We start from the raw sequence: 20,944 nt of genomic DNA, 5'->3' as shown, positions 1-20,944 counted from the left end.
CAGTCATGCCTTTCCTCAACCGGCAAAGCAGACATGGAGAAGCTCTGTGTAGCATGCCTATGGAGGAGAATCTCATCCCATAGACCAGGAGGTGACAACTAATTGCTTAAAGAACAGCCCATTTCTCACCACTTTCTGGGCCTCATGGTGTTCATAGAGGCTGGGAACATGTAATGCCCCAAAGCCTGAGATTCTTGTGCCACCCGTGACGATGTTAACTCAGCCCTGCGCTGAGATGCGGTCAAACCCCGCGGCTGCCCTGCCTGAGCCCACGGCCTCAGGCCGCCTTAGGGACTACACTTCCCATGGTGCCCCGGGCCACCGCGCTGCACCATTGGCTGGCGCGACCGGAAGGGGCGGTACGGCACAAGGCCGCGGGCACACGGCGCGGGTCTGCGCGGGGCACCCGTCCCAATGGCGGCGCTGAAGTACGCGGGGCTGGAGGACACCGACAGCGAGGAGGAGCTGCCGCCGGGCTGGGAGGAGCGCACCACGCGCGACGGCTGGGTCTATTACGCCAAGTAAGGGAGCGGGGCGAGCCCGCCTCAGCCCCCTGACCGCCCGCGCCTTCCCCCTGCAGCAGCATCCGTGCAGCCGCCGCTGCTGCCCCCTCAGCGTGGGGGCCGGAGGGGCAGGAGCCGTCATTGCCCGCACTGTACCACCGCGGCGAGCCGGGGCTGAGGCAGGGCCAGGGCTGGGTGTCGGGACCGGTCTCCGTGTGACTCGGTTTCCGCGTACTGCGGTTACTCCTGGCTCCGGGGAGCGCCGAGTGTGGGCTGGGCTCTCCCACCTCCGTCCTCCCGGGCCGAGCCCCACGGGTGCCCGCCGGAGGAGCTGAGCGGAGCGGACAGGCGGGTCTGTGCCGTGCTGACCGCCGCCTGACAGAGCCACAGCATCCCCTTGTGTTGGGAGCGCTGCTGGAGCGGCTCTGGCCCCTCCTGGGTGCAGCAGCGAGCTGTCACCCGGCTGCTGCTGTTGCACTTCGCTAAGTGGTTCCGTGGGTGATCAGAGAGTGGTTTGGGTTGAAAAGGCCCTTAAGATCATCTGTTTCAACCCCCTGCCATGGGCAGGGACGCCTCACACTAGACCATGTTGCCTAAGACTCCGTCCAACCTGGCCTTGAACACTGTGAGGAATGGCACATTCACAACTTCCTTGGGCAACCTGTGCCCGTGCCTCACCACCGTCACAGCGGAGAACTTCTTTATATCTACGTGAACTTCCCCTGTTTAAGTTTAAACCTATTCCTCCTTGTCCTATCACTGCAGTCCCTGATTGATGATTCTTTATACATATGGGAGGTTGAGACTTGCAAAATAGTGTAGCTTGCTGAGTTTTTCCTCCTTGCAGGAATAGAGGAGAGACAGGTATGGTGGAAGTTAAAAGCTATATCTGCTCCCCTCCAGCTCTTCAGTATACCACACCTTTGACAAGAGATAAAAATTTGTATTTAGCACCATCTGCTTGTGCCACTCTAAAACTGTGTTCCCAGTGGTTACAGAAGGGGATGGACCATAAGGCTGACTAAATTAGTGGAATATATATGTATTTTCTTCTCTCTTGTGGTTTCTGTAGCTATGCTGCTCTTGAAATCTGTTTCAGTCTCTTTAAAGTTGCAGGATTCCATCCCACAAAAAGGAGGAAAAGTGTAGTGCATTCTCAGCTGTGGTGGGTTGGCATCTTCCTCCCAGGTTCTGCTTTACAAGCACTGGACAGAATGTTTTGATTTACCTGAACTTTGTAAACACTGCAGATATTTTTTAGAGTTTCATTTTTCTCAGGTCAGACTTCTGTCTATTTGCTTGACTTCAAAAGCTCTTTCAGGAAACAAATCACTCATTGAAAGTAACTAACCTACAAAATAATAATGCTACCGAGAGTAATTTTTACAGAAGCAATTAGTTCAATAGGCCTGTTTTATAACTGTTATGAAACTTATTCAATTTAATGTAATGACATGGCGTTAATATGTCTTTACTGCTAGACAATCTTGCCTAATGTGTCTAAAAAATACTTGACACAGGTGTTATGCTGCTGCTACCTTTAAAATGAGCTCTGTATCTTTCATACTTCTGCATATTCTGGATACTTTTTTTTAATCCTTATCAACAATATGAACTTTAAACCTAGTTGGAATAGGGTTACTTTGGTTTAAGACTTTTCGAGGTCTTTGAGTGAAGTGTGAGCACAGTCAAATACTGAAAGTGGCTGGGAGTGCATTTGTCAAGCTGTGGTAGTCTGGTATCTCTCATCAGACAGGAGTAACTTAGGATCTTGTGTCTTTAGCATATGAATGTCCTGAAGTTCAGGTGCCACTGCAGGTCACACATATGTACTTATTTAACCTCAGCCTATCAGCTGATTCTTGTAATACAGTGTACTGTCATTGTGGGCTAACTATGTGGTTATTATAAGAAAGAAAATTTGCTTATGTTGTGTGCAAATTGTTGGTATTATATCAGTAGTTATTCAATAATGCCAGTATGTATTTCATACTTAGGCAGCTGTTAATTTGGACACTTTATCAAGTAATCCCTGATTTTTGGTTATTATTTTAAAATATTTAATAAAAGATAATATCCAACCTGATTTCAGCACTTTGAGTATTTTAAGACCTTGTTTATGTGTACATCACTTTATTAGCCTGTAGTCCAGAAAACCTTATGATAGAGTATATTAATTCTCTTAGAGTGATGTAAGTGAACAAAATCTCAGGATTATAAGAGATTATGCCATTATCGCCCATTTTAAATAAATCGTCAAGGCCTTTGGATAAACTTGTTTGTCTAAAGCTACAGTTGTTCATGTAGAAATCCAGACTTATTTACTTCATAGCTTGCAATTCAGTATTATTAGACAAAAGTCGTAGAAAGGTGCTTCTGTGATTTGAAAAAATTCTGATATTTCTACTAATTTCTGATAAATTATTCTTTTGCTTTTTTCTTCCTTTTTCCTGCCAAGGATCACCATCTGTTTGAGAAATTTTCTGAGTCTGTTGATGTTACTCTTTGTTAATACTATTCTTGAATGACTTTTGGGGTTCTTTATTATCCAGCAACAAAACTTAGATTGGAAGTCATTGTTTATTTGACTTTTTTATAGACTCGTATGCTCTCTTGTTAGTTATTTTCAGAACTGTGGCAATATGGAAGCCTGATGACTTCTAACTGCAGTTTTGACCTTTCTTAAACGAGAGATTGTCATGTTTCTTTTTTTTTTTTTTTTTGTGGCAGATAAGCCAAGTATTTAAAAAAAAATAGTTAATCCTCACTGTATGAAAAGAAAACCTTTGAATTACATCAGAAGAATTATTAGGCAATTTTTTAATATCTTAAACTTTCCTTTTCCTACAGCCATCTGGAAGAAAAAACACAATGGGAACACCCTAAGTCTGGGAAGAGGAAACGTGTTGCAGGAGGTTTGTGTTAAGGTTTTGTGACAAACTGAAATTATGTTACAAACATCAGTTGGAGTTTGTGCAGGAACTAGATCTCATTTTGATCTTTTGACACTAATCACCTGGGCAAACTGAGCTTGTAAAATACAGCAATGTTACTTCAGTGGGGTTTTACCTATGTGATAATGTCTGTGTAGAGTGATCATTTTGCAGTTTTATGGCTTTCTTGTATTGCTCCATAAAGCCGAAATACTAATTCCAGGATTGTTTTACTGTGGCTTGTAAAGCATTGACTATATGAGGCTGGGATTCTCTGATTGCATTCTGATTTCCTGCTGTCCATCAGGTAATATTTATAGTTGAATTATATTCATCAAAGAATATTCCTGGCACAGAAGAAAGTCACATTAGTTTAATTTTGTTTATTTTCCCTAACTCACCTGAAAGCTTGTGCCAGATCAGAAGACAGCCAGTGTTGCAGGACACTTCCAAAGGTAAATGACTTCTTAAGGACCTTGGATCACTGCCTTAAATTAGATCTTCCCACAAGCATTTATATGGCTTATGTAGGTGTACTGTACTGTTGGCAAGCCATACTTCTTTTGGCATTGGTAATGTGACTGTAACTGGAATATTTTCAGTAGATTTTGAGCCAATTGAATTGCAAATGAATACTTTTCAGCCAGGATTAGAAATACTGGGAATGCTATTTGTTAAGTACTTCTGTAAGGTCTTTTGTATAAGAATTTATTTTGTAAAGATTTGTCATTTTTTTCTTTTATCTGTCCTTCCAACTTCATAGAATCATAGAATCATTTAGGTTCGATTTAACATATCCCATACCCACTTGAGAGTTCTGATCTTCCAGCTACTGGTATGTGTTACACACAACTTTTTCTACACTTAGTTCAGTGTTTTTGCAATTTACTTTCAGGGATAACTGAACTGTATGCAGTATGGACATGTGTATGTAGTAGGAAGCAAGCTTACATTTTCCTGGTTTGTGCTGTAACATGGAATAATCTTTATTAATAATGTTTAGATTATCTCTATACTTCATATTCTAGTTATTACAGTTGTACCAGACCTCCTGTATGTTGTACTTTTATTAGAGAGCAATTGTGCATGAATAGGGAAGCAATCCTTCTTTCAAGTGACAATATTCAAGTGCAGCAAGTAGTTGCATTACCTAGAGAAATAATGCAGAATTTTGCCACATCTGTCTGAGAAACAGCTTCAAATCTGAATATACTTTTAATGCCTGAAAAAAGTTAATATTTTATGCTTCCTAGGTCTGCCATATGGATGGGAGCAGGAGACTGATGAAAACGGACAAGTCTATTTTGTAGAGTAAGTATGTAAAAATGTAGAATGTGGACAAGTAGCACAACTGTGTTTTGTGTTGGATAGCCTTTTTGAGTTATCACTGACTATCAGCTGGAAAGACAAAGAAATTAATAAACATAATTTCATAATCCATATGCAGAAGTTACAGTTGTAGCAGTGTCTAAACACTCATTTGTATTTTTCTGAATTCTCTAATGTGCATAGAATTACTAATGGGGTGGCTGGAGTGAAGTGACTTGGGTATCCACATCTCAAAATGTGAACTAGTCACTGTTTATGTGGGCTTATTTTGTTTGTATACCGTTATGGATAAACTCTGTGCTAACTTTAAAAACATACCTAGAACTTCATGGCTGATTATTAATGTTGTGGCAGTGCTTTAAAATACAAGCTGAAAAGAAAACTGCTGCAACTCTGACTCACTTGCAATGTAAACCACAGAAAGGAAGACAGGGATTGTGCTAGCAAAGGTGTTTGGAAAAGAAAGGTCACAGAAGAAGAAAGAGAATTCTGGGAATGTTTCCTTCTGTATCTTTTCAATGGTAGGGTCAAAATGGGGTAGTTATCTTAAACTGGCTTGGCAGAATGAAGAATATTCACAGGCTAAAATAGTAAGTGTAGCCTCTCTGTACTATAATTAAGGGCTGAAAATTGTGGCTTAGTGTCTTTTTCTGATAATTGTCTAAAGAAAAATGAAACTCTGTTTTAGAAAGGTGAGCCTGACCTAAATTGTGCCATTTGCTAAGCTGATGTATTTGGTTTTGGTTGCTTGAGGAAGAAGTACTAGCTGCATTTCTCATTGGTATATTGTTTCAAGGGAGTAGTATAGGCCCCTTTTACAGAGCTCCTAAGAGAACATGATCTTCCCCAATATAATGAGATTTTTCCCTTGACAAAATTCTGCTTTCTGTGTCATGGGTTCATAAGAAGTTCAGAACAGTGTTGTGAAGTATGTGAATACAATTATTAATGGATACTGTTATAACTGGGAAAATGTTTGATGATAAAAAAACAAACAATTGGGATCATTTTAACAAAAAGGTTTTTGGGAATTTGAGAAATCCACTGGGATTGTACTGAACAGTGGTTGAAATACATTTAAAATCTCAGTGCAGAGTACAGAAGGGTCCAAGCAGCTGAATTTTTATGTTCTTTTGCAGCCACATAAACAAACGGACTACCTACCTTGACCCAAGACTGGCCTTTACAGTTGAAGATAATCCAGTAAAACCTACTACTAGACAAAAATATGATGGAAACAGCACTGCAATGGAAATACTCCAGGGCCGTGATTTGAGTGGCAAAGTGGTTATTATCACGGGAGCAAATTCAGGAATAGGTAGGTTAAGATTGCATAAGGTAGATATAGCCATGTTTATTGTTCAGGCTACTTTATTTAAATAGCTGTGTATCTTTGGTGTTCAAACTTGGTTTGAATCATTTCCATGTGAAACATCTAGTTAGAAAACTTCGTTCAGGTTTGTGTACTGCTTTTTAAGAAAGTGTGAGAATTTGGAGCTTTGAGGAGAGCTGCAGGGAAGACATCAAGTTCTGAAATGATTGATTCTTATCTAGACAAGTATTGATGGAGGCATTTTACATTACCTAAATATATAGAGGATGCCTGTGAAAGGGACAGGAAGTTTCTTTTTATAGCCTAGGTGTCTAGGAGAAAGAGTAAAATTTGAGTGGCTGCATGGGAATTTAGATTCATAAAAAACTTTTTAATGACAGGAAGTAAACTCAGGTAAGAGATTTTCCAAGGAGGCCATGGAATTTTTATCTCTGAAAGTATTTCCAGGTCAACATGCTGATGAACTTGTGTCAGAGAGTCATATTCGGTGGTCCTTCAGAGCAAAAACATTTGTTTATGACCTTTAGAAATCCCCCTTAGTTGTATTTTCCAGTGTGTTCACAAATCTTTTTAGATACTCAGCTTGCTTAGGTATCTGTTACATAGTATTACCTCTATAGTGGGTGAGAAATTCTAATTAGCTGCTTTTGTTATGTTTTATAGTAAAGCTTTGGTGCTTACAGGCTCCGCCTTTCTTCTCAGAAGACAGCATTTCTTCTCCAACTTAATTTTCTAGGCTGTTTGACGTTTCAATCAGCAACCTGCACAGGATAGATCTTTTTCTGTGGCTTAGATTTGTGGAGGAGCCACAAATATCAGAACACTGGTGTGGTTTGGTGTTAGATTTGAACTTTTTTTGGTAAGTGAGGGGATCTACCTAAATCTTAGGCAACTTATTCTTGTGCTTTGGGTTTTTCTTTGTGGTAGGATTATATCAATATTGAAAGAGTCCTTTTGCAAAATATTTGGTGTCATTTTAGTGCAGAATCTTGACTTAAGTGCATTTATAAGGACATAGGAAAACCTTGGAGATGTTCTGGAAAAGGAGTTAATAGCAGGACTTGCCACTCCAAATCCTCTTGGTCTTTCCCTCTGAATTATTTTAGGGAGTGTTATCCCTCAGGAGTGAGATGAAAAACTTAGAGCTTTATTGTGGCTTGGTATTTAGGCATTAAAAGTATGCGTCCTGCTGTCATTGCATGATATGCTACTACAGATTGGTGTACAGTTAGGGCAGCAAGTGTCGTACTTACCTGTCTCAATGAGGAATTTGTGTTTTATAGTAAGGTGCGCATTCCAGATTCTTGGTACAGGATGTCTTTACATTGCATCCAGCAGGACAATTTGCTTTGTATGCAACTGTGTAGTCTCAGCACACATAAGAATTACCTGGACTCAAATGATTTGCCTTCAGCAGGAGAAGAGCTACCATTCAGACTTGCTGAGTGAGCTGAAAGTGTTTCATAAATGGCAAAAGATTATTCCAAGATGTATAATTCTTTTGTCAAGATTTCCCCATCTTCCTCTTCCTTTCCCTTAGTTTATAATCTGGATTGATCATAAGTGAGAAAGCAATATCCTTGCATCAGATAATCTTTGCTTGTGACATATATGCACAGATATATGTATACATGCACATATATACTTTCTTGATTTCTGTTAGTAGGTGAGGGCACGATATCACTTATGGTCAGAAGCATGCTAAGAAGAGTGGGAACATCAGTGAAATAAAACTTGGGCTTGTGCTGCTGAGGTTAAGGCATAAGGAATCCAGACCGATAAAGGTGATGTAGCAAATACATGATGAAAGTGGTATCGCTATAGTCCCAGGCTTTGTGTCTGATACTAATTGCCATGAAGTGTGAATTAAGGAGAAGGCAGTTGTAGGGTTTATGTTTCTGATAAATGCTGTGCTCTTTTTTGTCCTAGCTCAAAGGGTTTCTGACAGAAGATATAATAAGTGCTGAGCTTGTGCCAGTTGTGACTTCTGATTGACATGTTTGATGGAGAAAAACAAGGTTCAGACTCCTTGGTGTTCTGTGAAGGGAATACTCCCTCTTTGGGGTCGGCTAATAGTCTTGTCCCATTAATTGGCAGAATTTCAAGTTTTCCTGGAACTCTGTTGTCTGAGTCCTTAAAATGTATCATGTTTCTTAACCATGCTTTGTGACTCTTGGCAAACTGCTTTGAATGTGTCAGTGTCATGTAATGGATTGCAATGTAGCGATCCCTGTGAACTTTAATATGCCTACACGATTCTTTGGGACACTGTGGAAATACTAATTAGCTAGTTTAAGTGGAGTCCTACCAGTTTTGAAGCTTATTCCCCAGTTATTTTAGGAGTGTTCCACTTTGTGTAGTTGGTAGTCCTTTTAATCAATCTGTGTATTTTTGAGCTAATAATTCCTTCCCTGAGTATTTTGAGAGGTAAAGAATTACTGTGTTTTCAGAAAACGTAACATGCTTTCTTCAGGAATCATGTGTAAATATTTCCCAGGAAATATTGCTGTCCAGGAAGTAGAAAGTGATGAAAAAATACAGTATTACTTGTTGAGCATTTGTGCTTAATAATGTAAAAAAAATAATTACCCAACCCTTTAATGGTTTAATGCTTGTCAAAATTGCTTTCAATAACATATTTGAAACTAACTTTACGATATAGATTTTTTTTATCTTTTTTTTGTCTTCTTGTTTGTTGACAAATTTTTCATTTTGAGATGGGAAGCGCAAAGATAACGTGTAAGTTGGTAAACTGTGGTCTGTCAAAATGCAGAAATGCTTAAGTTAAAGTCTGGAAAATGATGAGAATCTCTTGAAAGATGGATGAACATAGTTTTGCTTTGTTTTGTTTTGGTTTTTTTTCCAATTCATCTATATACACTGCTTTAAGATAGCAAAGTTAAAACCAGATCAACAAAGATGGAATGATACTTTACTTCATTTGTGAATCTAATACAGTGAATCCAGCATATTTTACCAGCTGAAAAATCTCAACTTCTGAAAAATAGAGATGCTTACTTAAATGCAGAGGCAATACTTTGGATGACTTAAGCAGTGATACAGTTCTGGTGGTATCACACCTTCTGGCCTCTCCATTGTTACTTCATTGCCAGTAATGTCTCTTTTAACATGTCTGTAGAATGGGTAGACTGTCTGCCATGTGGTGTTTTTTTTTTTTTTTTCATTTTTGATTAGGAATATGAACTGCAAGAATCTCTTAGATTATATACCCACTTTCTTAACTCAGTCCTTAAAACTGCTGCGAAAAGCATGTGTGTGAAGAAAGTTAATGACTAAAAAAACCCCATATTTATAAACACTTCACTAGTTTTCATTAGCAAGTTGGAAAAGGTTAATGAATTATTCTGTTCTTAAAATGTAAAGAGAGCATAGCAGATCAAGAATGATTCAGAAAATTATTTTTTTTTTCTGTTTTTTTGGAAGTTTTTCTTCTGATAGTGCAGTCCAGCTGTTCTTTGGATCTTTTCCTCATCTATTTCTTTTAAGCTCAATCAGAATTTTAGTCTGAGAATCACATTCGAAGTTGAGGCAACTCTCATTCACAGTAAAGGAGCAAGTAAAAAGAAGCAAGATAGACTTACTGCACAGTTTAGTTGCATTGTGTCAATCTTTCTGGTTTTAAAAACTCATTGTTCTATCTGTGTTTAAACATGAGTAATGTAAATTGTCAGTTTGTTCACTTCAGGTCAGAAAGACTTAGTCCACTTGAGGAGCTGAAGGTAGTGTGCAATTCTGTGTGATCGTTGTTTTTCTGTTTTAGAGGTTTCAATGTCAGGTTAAAGTGAAAATGCTTTCCTAGCATGCTTGGGTGAATGAAGTCGTAATTTCTAACTTTTCCACTAGAGGGCTGTGTTGCTCTGTGAATATACTAAACAAAAGAGACATGGTGCTTTTCCTGGTTTTAGTAAATGCTCCTGTAATTTTGTTGTTTGTGTTCTTAATTGTTAGGGCTAGAATTCGAAATTTTTAAAAGCATGTCATCTGTTCATCTAGGTATAATTTTATAAAGAGACGTGGTACTTTCAACTGCATGTGTAAGCAATCTCCTCAAGTCAAACAATTATAAAAGAATTTATTACTTGTTCTTAATATTAGGGAGACAGATGTGTAGCTAATGTGATTTTCTATGACTCGTATAAATATTGCTATCTGTTTTTAAGATTCATACATCTATATGACCTTGAAACTACAATGTGTTCTGTCTTCTGTATCTGGTGCAGTTGCATCTAACCTATTGTGACTGCTAGACTATGCATGAGTAGCAAAATGTAAGTAGTATTGCAGTATATTATGGAAGGGCAAAATGTGTATGTTCTGTGCAGTCAGACAGATTCCACAAAGTAGGCTTTTTCTTAAGCTTTTCCAAGATTTTATCACAAAAATGTATTGAAAATCACAACTAAACTATTGCTAAAACTGGAATTCTAATTTTTATGCTGCATGAAGGTCAAAAGAAATCTGTTAACAGCTTCTATAAGAGATGCCCTGAACAAACAGCTTAATTTTTTTCAGATACTGAATGAAACCCAGAAGCTTCAGCCGTAATGTGGCTTTTTATTTTGCTTTTTTTTGTTTAGGTTTTTCAGAGTGAAGCATGTAATTTTGTAATTATGGAAGTGTTTCAGATTATTTCTTCAAAATAATTGTTGGTTAAGCTTTGGTTAGGTTGAATTCTCTATTTTTCTGGAACTTTTACTGCCATACAGATGAAGAGGTCTTAGCCAGGAGGAAAGTGGAAAATGATGTACTGTTAATCGGTACTTAAAAGACAAGTCACTGCTTCAGTGAGCTTTTGGTCTGTGATTACTTTCTGATGTGAAATTCTGGTATTTTTTTATTTCTTGTACAGAACTTCAGTATTAAAACTTATGTCATACAGATGCAGAAGGTTGGAAAACATGCTTATAATTGATCGTAAACATCTGCTTTATGATTGTAAAAAGTTGCTTTGAATAACTGTCCTTTTAATTTATAAATAATGAATAGAAATTTTCTAGTTTATTCCTCTCATAGCTTTTTTTTTTTTTTTTTAATTCCTCCTGATGACTCTTAGGATATTGTTTTCAGTGTGGACAGCTAGCTTGACATAGTAAGAAGAAATGGTGTAAGTTAGACTGTAAGATGTCAGGTTTTTAAACTCTGAGAGTCTGATTAAGTTACAACTAAAAATGATTAGTAAATTGTAGCAGAAGGTGACATGTTTTATTAAAATGGGTTTTTACAAAGCAAGAAAATGCAGAGCAACCTACTTTTTTCTTCTTAATTACTAAAATGCAGTTAGCAGCTAAATTCTGTCCTTCTTTCTTTTTGAATTGATTTATGCTATGCCCATGGCTGATTTGCATCCTCTTAAACTAATGTAGCCAGTACTTGAGGATCAGGTAAATGAAATCACAGAAAGAGAGCTAAAACTCTGTTTTAAGCTTTTTGAAATGCATTGTATGTTTAATGAGCTATATTCCTAGTATCAAATGTCATAGGTGCTTATGGTGAGGGTTTGTACACATACAGAAACATAACTGAACATTGTGAAACTGTGCAAGGTAACATTTTGACAATGGGTAACTTGATAATTTGCTTTGTATTAATCATCATGGTAACATGTAGATGATTAGATTTTGTTCACACATGGTGGTGCTTTCGTGATAAATACATATTACATAGCTCTGCAATTTATCATGTTCTTTTCACTGGATCATCTGCACCTAATTCAGAAATCTCTCTCATATGGGACATTATTTGAATACTTTACATCTGTGAGCAATGTAGAATGGCTACCCCTCTTAAATTATGCTGTTCTCAAAATACTAGAAACTACTGTCTCCCTTAATGGAAAAAACCAATAATATTTTAGTGATCTGGGATGCACGATTAGCTGTGTTAATTCTGGGATCAGTAGCATCAAAGATCTGTTATCAGGGTGGAGATAGAACTTGAAACTGTTAGAAAGCTAGGAATCTCTCTTTTCAGTAACTGTACAGTGCTTACATTAATTCAGAAAGATCCCAAGACTTTTTTATTTTTTTCCTGTCATTTTATTATTTTTAAAAATAAGTTTTGCTTTTTCTTTTGTATTTTTTTTTGCCTTTTTCTCTATTTCAAAGGAGCATGAAAATACAAGTAAACTTGCACATGAACAGTGTAATACATGTGTCCAGACTGCTGTGCTTTGACTATGTGCTTTTGTACTTCATACTGGCAGAAGCTAGTGAAAAATTGTTTTATTCTGGGAGTATGGAGTGATACTGTGGGATATATTATTACATAGCTTCAGAATTTCTGAATTCCTGATTTCTGAGCTATGGTTTCTGTATGATGTGAAGTTGTTTTGAGCACTTCTTGTATGAGTTTTGTTGTGACTCTTTCTTGCAGTTAAAAAGCAGACCCTACCTTCAGAGCAGGTGTGGTTAGCCTTTATTATATTTCTTACGCCAATTGAGTAACAACTATTTGAGTAATAGCTATTTAAGCTACTGCCCATAAGGGGAGCAAAATTAAACTTTTAAAGATTATCTGAATTTCTTGTGAAGACCATTTAAGGGTTTCTAATGGGTGCTGGCTGGCTTTTACCACTATGCCCTAAATCTATTGGCAATAGACGAATAGGAAAAGCATGGTGAAAAAGAGCACTTTGACTTCTTAAGAAATCAAAACCTGATTGCTTTGTACCTGCAGAAAAGAGAATTTTGTGAAAATGGGGAACCATTTTAGTTCCAGAAGTTACTGAGATTACTTGTGGGCAACAGCATTTTTCCTGAGGCTGGCTTTATTGGCCTTCACAGGGAAGGTAACATTTGCTGAATCCTAATTAGACCAGTGAATGGTCTCATTTGAGTCAAACTCAGATTGTATGGGAGGAATAAAACAGACCCTTACAAATACCATTGAGGTCTGTCATTTTAATAGTATTAGTCTGACTGTCTTAGATATGTTCATTGTCTTTCACTGGACTGCATGGACCGTGGTGGTCTAAGCCCACAGATGTTTGTTTGAATCTGTCAGTAAGGAGTTGTTCAGGTCCATTTTTGAGCTAGATGGCAAATTTTCCTTGAAAAATGTGCTCATTTTTCTTTGAAAGCCTGAAACTTACTTTCTGATTTCTGTCCACTGTTTTGTGATGAAATAGTATTTAACGATTATAGAACCGACAGCTCAAGATAGTCCTCTGTTTCAGATTCACTTTATGATAATCTTGAATGATCTTGGATTTTTTCTTATGCCATAACCCCTGAATTTTGTCAGCCTTGAAAAAAAAAAAAAAAATCTGTCTTTTTGCTGGATAGTTAGTTTTGGAAAAAATAATCTTTAGTAGAAAATATGTCTGCCTGCTTTTGGTCTGTTTGTTGTTTTTTTTGGTTTTTTTTTTCCCTCATTTCTACTAATCTGTTAACTTTTCTCAAAGATTTCTAAGTGTAAGCTTCTTTTTGGTGTGTTTTATTATGGTGAATAAAAACTAACATGTTTGCATTCCAGTAATTGTCTCCTATTTACATCACTTGTTACTATGAGAGCAGAAAGAAGGGATGTGACACGGCGAACAAGATTGTGACAATGCTTCTTGAATAGTCTTTCCCTACTATCTAAATGTTTTCCCCAATTTAGTGAAGAGTTTGTTGTCTGAATCAAAATTAGTGTTCAAAAATGCATGAATTCCTGGGGATTCATAAATTGAAACTTTTGCCTGTTGTTATTAAGAAGAATTTCTGTATGTAATTATGTTGTAGCTCGGTGGTGCAGGGAGAGGGGAAATAACCGGAGTTGTACTAAGGAGATGCGCCTTATGTTTTTGCTAAACCAGCATAACTGGTGGTGAACGAACTCTTACAGCCTTTGCATGGTTGTGTGTTTTCATGCTGGAAGTGTTTCACATGTGGAGAACTGAAGTGGATATTATTTATGGAGGTTTGGGTTCAAAGCTTATTGTGAGGCAGACAGAAAGATCAGCAGTATATAACCTTGGATTATTTTTCTTGGCCAAGTCCTAGCTGTCCCAGAGATTGTTTTCATGAGATACTTCTGTATTTATTGGGCTTTTAAAAGCATGAAGGAGTTGTTCCTTGATATATTTTTTTTTTTGTGAATTCTAGGCTCCATGTAACACGTTTCACTGTTAGAAGCAGCACAGCATATTGGCAGAAAAGCACAGCTGGCCTCAATACAGTCAATGTGTGTATGGCTTGCCCTGGTAGAATAAAATAATCTCTCATGAGAAAAATAAGTTACCCAATAAAAGCATCATTTTGCAGATGGAAGTTTTACAGCAGGGTCTTCTGCCAGCACAGTCGTGTTGTGTAGGGACTGTTTTCTTGCCATCCTTCACCAGTGGAACAGTGGCAATGCGGGTTTGGTTTTTGTTGGATTAGGAAGGTGAAGGGGGAGAAATGACCATCCTTCAGCTAATACAGTTTGGTATTGTGTATATTCAGCTATGTATTTCAGTTTCATGTTGTTACTCTGGCTTCAACAGACATTTATTCTCCTCAGGGAAAAACTGCTTGCTTGCTGAAGAATTCATGGGAAAAGTAATGTTGAGAAATTAAATGCTGAATTTTTTAATTCCTGTAATCTGCATGCTATGGAACAAACTTGGCATGTGTTGCCTGAAACCACAAGTAGGCCTACCATAAAAGTATTGGTGTCTTCACTATTTTTTGTTGTTTTTTTTTTTTTTCTCCAGGTATTTTCTTTGTGGAATTCTAAAACTTTGTGTCAGGCATGAATTTTGTTGTACCAGTGGTTTTGGGGAATTGGGAGTACAGAGCTTTTCCAGGAGAGCCTAGATTTCACAGGAAGTATATTTTTGGCCAGGGTACATTATAATTTGCGTAGAAAAGCAGTTAGTGGAGGGGAATGTGACTGTGGGGTGGAACTTTTAACTCGTTCTGTTGGAGGAGCTTAGTAGCTGTCAGTCAGGGATTAGTTCTGATGCATTTTGAACAATTGGAAAACTACTAAAAGCTATTATTTTCAAACTATGAATAATGTTAATAGAAAAGGGTTCTCTTTAATTTTCAGTGCTGTATTCTGAAAATTCATGGTAGGTCATAGCGATCGAGTTTTCCATGAGTGCCATTGCTCTTTTGTAACTGGCTTAATACTGTGGAATAGTAATATCGCTGTGCTTTTTACGCAAGTCTTCACTGTCTACTTGTTACATATTGTAAATATTAAAAGGTCCTTTTGGACTTCTATAATTTATTTGTCTTATTGAGTAAGCTGAAAATGGTGTCGGATGTTCATACTGCTTTTTCATGTCCATTTTGATGAATCTATTTATTACGTCTGTAATGAGTAGTACACATGGTTGGTTAGCCAAGTTATTGAACTTCATCAACCTTGGCTGAAATTCATAATGCATGTGAAACTTGTTGTAACTCGTAAGAAATTACATCTGGTCTAAAAGGTTCAATAATGATTACTACTTATAATGGAATCTTTTCATAAACGATGGGATTGAGCTATATGCCTATGTTGTACTTTCTGGTACTCTTTTACAGGGAATAATGTATTTGTAGAACCTTCATATGTGGTGCTTACTTTCTTGTCTGTTGCTTGAAAGTTGAAAAGACTTTCAGTGGGCTGCTACATAACTTGGTTGCTTTCTGTCTTTTGAAATATTTAATTTCATAAAGGTTTTTGTTATGTGATGTGTGTTTCATGGTCCAGAGATTAAATGATTCAGTCTATCTCACTGCAACACAGAACTTACTCACTGCCATCATCTTGTGTCTTCATGTTTTGAAAGCTAGTTGTGCTGAAGGAGTTATATGAATAGTTTCATCTGTACATTTGCATTGGGTTTTTTTGAATGCGTATTTTATGGTGAGGACAGAAGATTTTGATAAATATATGCTGTTTTCTAGTGATAGTTTCTTCTGAGATTTAATGACTTCTTTAGTGACTTCTTTAGCTACTGTCAACTCTGCTTACAGCCTAAAGATGTGCAGTTATGGCCATGGTGTTTTTGGCTTACCAGGAAAAGAGTTCATAGTGTCTATACCCATGCTAAGCAGTAGGGTCACAAGAAGAAAGTATTTCAGTACCTTGTGTCCCTTTTAAACTCTCCATGCATGATTCTGTCAGGGATTTATAAGGTTTTGATGCTCAAGTCTGAACAGTAAATTGCTATGAAGATGGAAGTGAAAAGAGGCAGGCAAGAACCTGGAAAGGTAAAGATCAAAATCCTGACCTGATTAACAGGAGTCTTGCTGCCGTCTTCAGAATTAGTGAGGCCAGAATTTGGCTGAATTACAGAATAGGAGTAGTACTATGAGAAAGAAATTGATTTTATATTCATCCTGAAGTCTTAAGATGTGCAACCCTTTTTAAAAGACAGTGTGTGACTTAAGAAAATAAATACATAAAATACCACATTCTTTTAATAATTCTCAAGGGAAGATCATCAAAAGCCAAAGTAGTTTTGTATTACATGATTTATTTTTTTCTTTTAATTAATGATATCTGCAGTTCTTACCTCTGTTATTGACCACACACGAAGTCTTATGCCTTCCTGTTGTTTTTATTTTTCTTCTGCCAGTGAAAGATTTGTTTCTTCTTTTCTTCTATAGGCTTTTCTTTTTAGTACGTGAGATCTTTGTAGCCTCCTAGCCAGCAGTACAGCCTCAGTTTTTCTGTTCGTGTAACATAGCATCATAGAACCATAGAATAGTTAGGGTTGGAAAGGACCTTAAGATCATCCAGTTCCAAACCCCCTGCCATGGGCAGGGACACCTCCCAGTAAACCATGCCACCCAAGGCTCTGTCCAACCTGGCCTTGAACACCACCACAGATGGAGCATTCACAACTTCATTCCAGTGCCTCACCACCCTTACAGTAAAGAACTTCTTCTTTATATCCAATCTAAACTTCCCCTGTTTAAGTTTTAACCCATTACCCCTTGTCCTATACTTACAGTCCCTAGTGAAGAGTCCCTCTCCAGCACTCTTGTAGGCCCCCTTCAGATACTGGAAGGCTGCTATGAGGTCTCCACTCAGCCTTCTCTTCTCCAGGCTGAACAGCTCCAACTTTCTCAGCCTTGCTGTAGTTCTGCGTGGTGGCTTTTAATACTTCTATCTGTCGCTTCAGAAAGCTCCCTACAAACTGTCTGTCTTCAGATCTGACCGGTTGTGTAGTACTAAACATTAAATTTCCTCTCCTTCATTTAAGTATAGTTACCTTGGTCACTGTTTCAAAGTTCCTATTCTTAGTTAGTGTCTCCTTCACACTAAAAAACTAGTGAAGTTAGGTTTTCTGACTGTTATCATAGTTTCTTGAGAGTAATAATATCCGTGTGAACAAGGAATTGCCATAGTTCAGTGTTGGATGTATTTATTTAGATCCTTTGCTTGTACTGTGACTTGAGGCTTAGCAAAAGTGAATGTTGCTCAGAAACTTTTTAGTTTTCCAGGTTATGTTATCTTTGTAGAAGGTACATTTGCCTTATTATTTATGCTTTATCTAAGCAGCTTTATCAGCACATTCTCTATTGGCTTTGCTTTAGTTTTGATATCTAAATTCAAGTTCATAAAATTTGTGGGGCATTTTCCTATTGTGAATAGTCAAAATGCCTTTGTATACAAATTAACCTTTTCTTTAAAAGCTTGTGAAGAGGATCTGTAATTCTCCTCTAATGTAACCAAATTGAAGAAAACAATATTATATTGTGTATTCAAAGATCCAGGAACTGTGAAACATCCTGATTATGTTGTTCTTTTGCCATTAGCAAGCATAAGCAGCATTTCTCACTTCTATACTTTTTTATGTTACAGACATAATGCTACTTAAGATTTTGAGAAATTTGTGGTTAGCCTTATTTTGCTTACAGAGCAACATACGATTGTAGTAACTGACCTAAATTTACAGATTATGTCCATATTCCAGTTTAAAGGGGAGATGGATTGTTCTGTTGCAGGATCAAAAGTATACTCCTCTGAAAGCTGTTCTAATTCATTAGCAGAAGGAGTAATTAAAATATATTAAGAGCAGAAAATACGGCAACTTAGAAATTTGTAAAGAAAACTTTTACAAAAAGTGCTTTATTTGTTTGGGGCTGTGTCCAGCTGCAAGCAGTTGCTGGGGTATAAATCTTATTCTTTTGGAAGCTTTTGTAACTCTGAAAGTAAATTTGGACTATTTTGTGCCTAGGTAGGCAATGAGGACATAAAAATGTTCATGGCCTACTTGGCAGCACACTTTTGGCATCCTGAGTGACTGAAGATTGTGATCTGTGAGAAAGGTCTGTTGCTGTTTCTGTTTCTGAATCTGATCTGTGGTCACAGGAATAGAGACCTAGACTTCCTGAATCTGTTCTTTTTATCTAATATTTAAACATTTGTCTCATGCAAAAGAAAAAGTTATGTATCTGGAATGTAAGGCAGAGATAGGCTTCATAATAGTTCATGATGTAATTTGATGAATTAATAACACTAGACTTCATACATGCAAACTAAGGTTTGGTCTGTAAGTGGGAACTTGTCACAGACAAGGCAAACTGAATATGAGATCAGGAGCTGTACAGGCTGATTTCTATGTGCTTGTGAGTGAACTCAGAACACCAGATTCTGACTATCAGTAGAAGTAATGCTTTTACCTAATTCACATTAATGTTGCAAATTGTGACTCAAGATTAGTACAATATCAGCACAAACCCAGTACGTATGCTTGTTCACCTGGCAGTTTTTCCTGTTTTGCAGACCTAAAGTTTTGTAGACTTTTTCATTTTTGGATTTAACATCCTGTACCCCAAATTGGCAAGGTCTAACTTCTTGGATGCTGAAAAAAAAAATAATAATAAAAAAATTATAAAAGGTAATGCATAACTAGTCATTTGTTTTAGAAGATTGTTGTCACTGAGCTTTTGGTGGGTTGCTGGTGTCCCAGGTGCTAGCAGGTTGACCTTAAATACCATCTAAAAAAATATACACAAGTTGTGGTGTGAGAAGATGCACAATAAGTTTTTGTGACCTTCTTGAAAGTGCAGCAGAGAGGTCTTTGATTTTATATTTAGGTTTGGTGTTTTTTTTTTTTTTTTTTTTTTGCTCATGGCTGTACATTATAGTTTAATTACTTCTAATTCTTGCTTGTTTTCCACTCTTCTTGCTTTTTTGTATAGACACTTTTTGTTAATACTGTTCTTATTCTTCATCTTTTGTTTCAGAACTCCATCTCCTGCCTTACTTTGTATGTTGGAACCACATGATGGATCATTTGAGTTACATAACAGCTTCCCATCTCCCTCTTCCCTCCGTAGTTTAAAGTACGCCCAAATGGTTTGCCAGTTTTGAACCTTAGGAGGTTGGTACTCTCCTGAATACCATCTAATCCAGAAAAATCTAGAATTTGAGGTAACCAAGGACTGTATAAATTCTCAGACCTTCAGGTCTTGTTATCTTGCCCTTTGCTGGCTGTCTTTTATCTACTATTTTTACTTGCTTGGACTAGAAACAACAATGAACTCCATCTTCCCTGTATCCAGTGCTTTTCATGGGATCCTGAAATGACTCGTGTATTAAAATCTTCCTTTGCTGCTTAACTAAACAGAATTGTCTTATTGCATGTTCCCCAAAGACAAAGGTGGGTGGTGACTGCCAGAAATCAAGTAGTGTTTGGCTTTTCTGTTTGCTCCTCTATTCCTTTCCCCCATGACACAAACTGTGAGCTCTTTAGAACAGGAGTAAGCTGTCTATGTTTGGTTCTTTAAGATACCTTTTTCTGTAATCTAAATTGTGAGCTGTATAGGACAGAACCTTGTTTTATTATTTATCTGTAAAGTGTCTAGTATATGTTTTAAAATCTTTCACTGTTTGTATAACTGATATAAATAAAAATCAAGTTTATTTTAAGAAAAGAATTGGTCCAATTTATCTTGTACTCTCTCGGTATCTTTACATAACACTGTATTTCTGATGAAAAAACTTGCAGATTAAAGCTTGGAGGATCTAGCACTTTAGCTGACAGCACAGTATGTCTTTTAATTATTCTGCCTTGGATGAAGGATTCCTCTTTATTAAATTTACTTCTTTTATTAACATTGCACTGTTGTACTTGCCAAAAGGAGATTCAAAACATGCAACTAATTTTTTTGTTATGTTTAATTAGGGCTCAGCTCAGCAGTACAGAAACCTATGATACTGTTGGCTTACAGAAGAATAGAAGTGCACTTGAAAAGAAAGTAGACAACTTCTGTCTTTTTTTTCTCCATTTTTGCTTTGGTAGGAAAAGCTGTTGTGTTGCCTAAAGCTACTGCTGATACAAAGAATAGCTTTAGAGAAGGAGAGTTCGCCAACCCCGTTTCTCTGAACTTGGAACTCTTTTTTTCTTTTTAAATTCTGATTGGGGGGGGGGGGGGAAGCCTGTGGGAGACAGTTAAAGATAAATTTTAAATTATCTGGCTTTTTTTCTGGTCACTTGAGTAAGCTTGTCTAAGAAGATGTGTTAAAAATAGCAACAATGAGGAGGGGAGGAAGCCCCGAAGTTTTGGGGATTATGTAAAAAAAAAAAGATACGCCTCTTGAAGCACCTTTTGATACCTAGTTGACATGGAATGTCCGATCAGACCTTTTTTAAACCCAGTTATGCATGTTCTCGACATTGGCACTTTTCCAGAACACAAACCCTTCAAAACTATGTGGATTTGCGAGAAACTCACATCCTTTGGTACTCTCTACTGGTGTTAGGTAAACCTTTAATGAGCTTTTGTGTGTATGTGACTGTTTTAAGTTTTGTTGGCACTGCTTCTCATCAGCTTGCCTCAGCTTTGCTGTAAAATAGTGGTGAGGCTACAGCTGCATGCACAAAAATGTTATTTATTTCCTTAATAATGTAT

General features: G+C 37.4%; 1 protein-coding gene and 1 long non-coding RNA gene across 2 annotated transcripts in view; both read left to right on the top strand.

Moving 5' to 3' along the window:
• The first annotated feature begins 361 nt into the window (after positions 1–361).
• WWOX (WW domain containing oxidoreductase) overlaps positions 362–20,944 on the top strand; it is a 527,331-nt gene continuing 506,748 nt past the window's right edge. The window contains 4 exon segments of the mRNA XM_065664014.1: positions 362–521; positions 3,354–3,418; positions 4,690–4,747; positions 5,905–6,083. Of these exon segments, the coding sequence (XP_065520086.1) occupies positions 415–521; positions 3,354–3,418; positions 4,690–4,747; positions 5,905–6,083 (409 nt within the window). The 5' untranslated portion in view covers positions 362–414.
• On the top strand, positions 3,425–4,234 carry LOC136006035 (uncharacterized). Its single transcript, XR_010608951.1, has 3 exons — positions 3,425–3,743; positions 3,845–3,891; positions 4,200–4,234. It is a non-coding gene; the product is annotated as an uncharacterized LOC136006035 (long non-coding RNA).

Source organism: Lathamus discolor, chromosome Z (assembly GCF_037157495.1).
Source record: "Lathamus discolor isolate bLatDis1 chromosome Z, bLatDis1.hap1, whole genome shotgun sequence".
NCBI lineage: Eukaryota > Metazoa > Chordata > Aves > Psittaciformes > Psittacidae > Lathamus > Lathamus discolor.
This window is presented reverse-complemented; position numbering and strand designations above follow the sequence as displayed.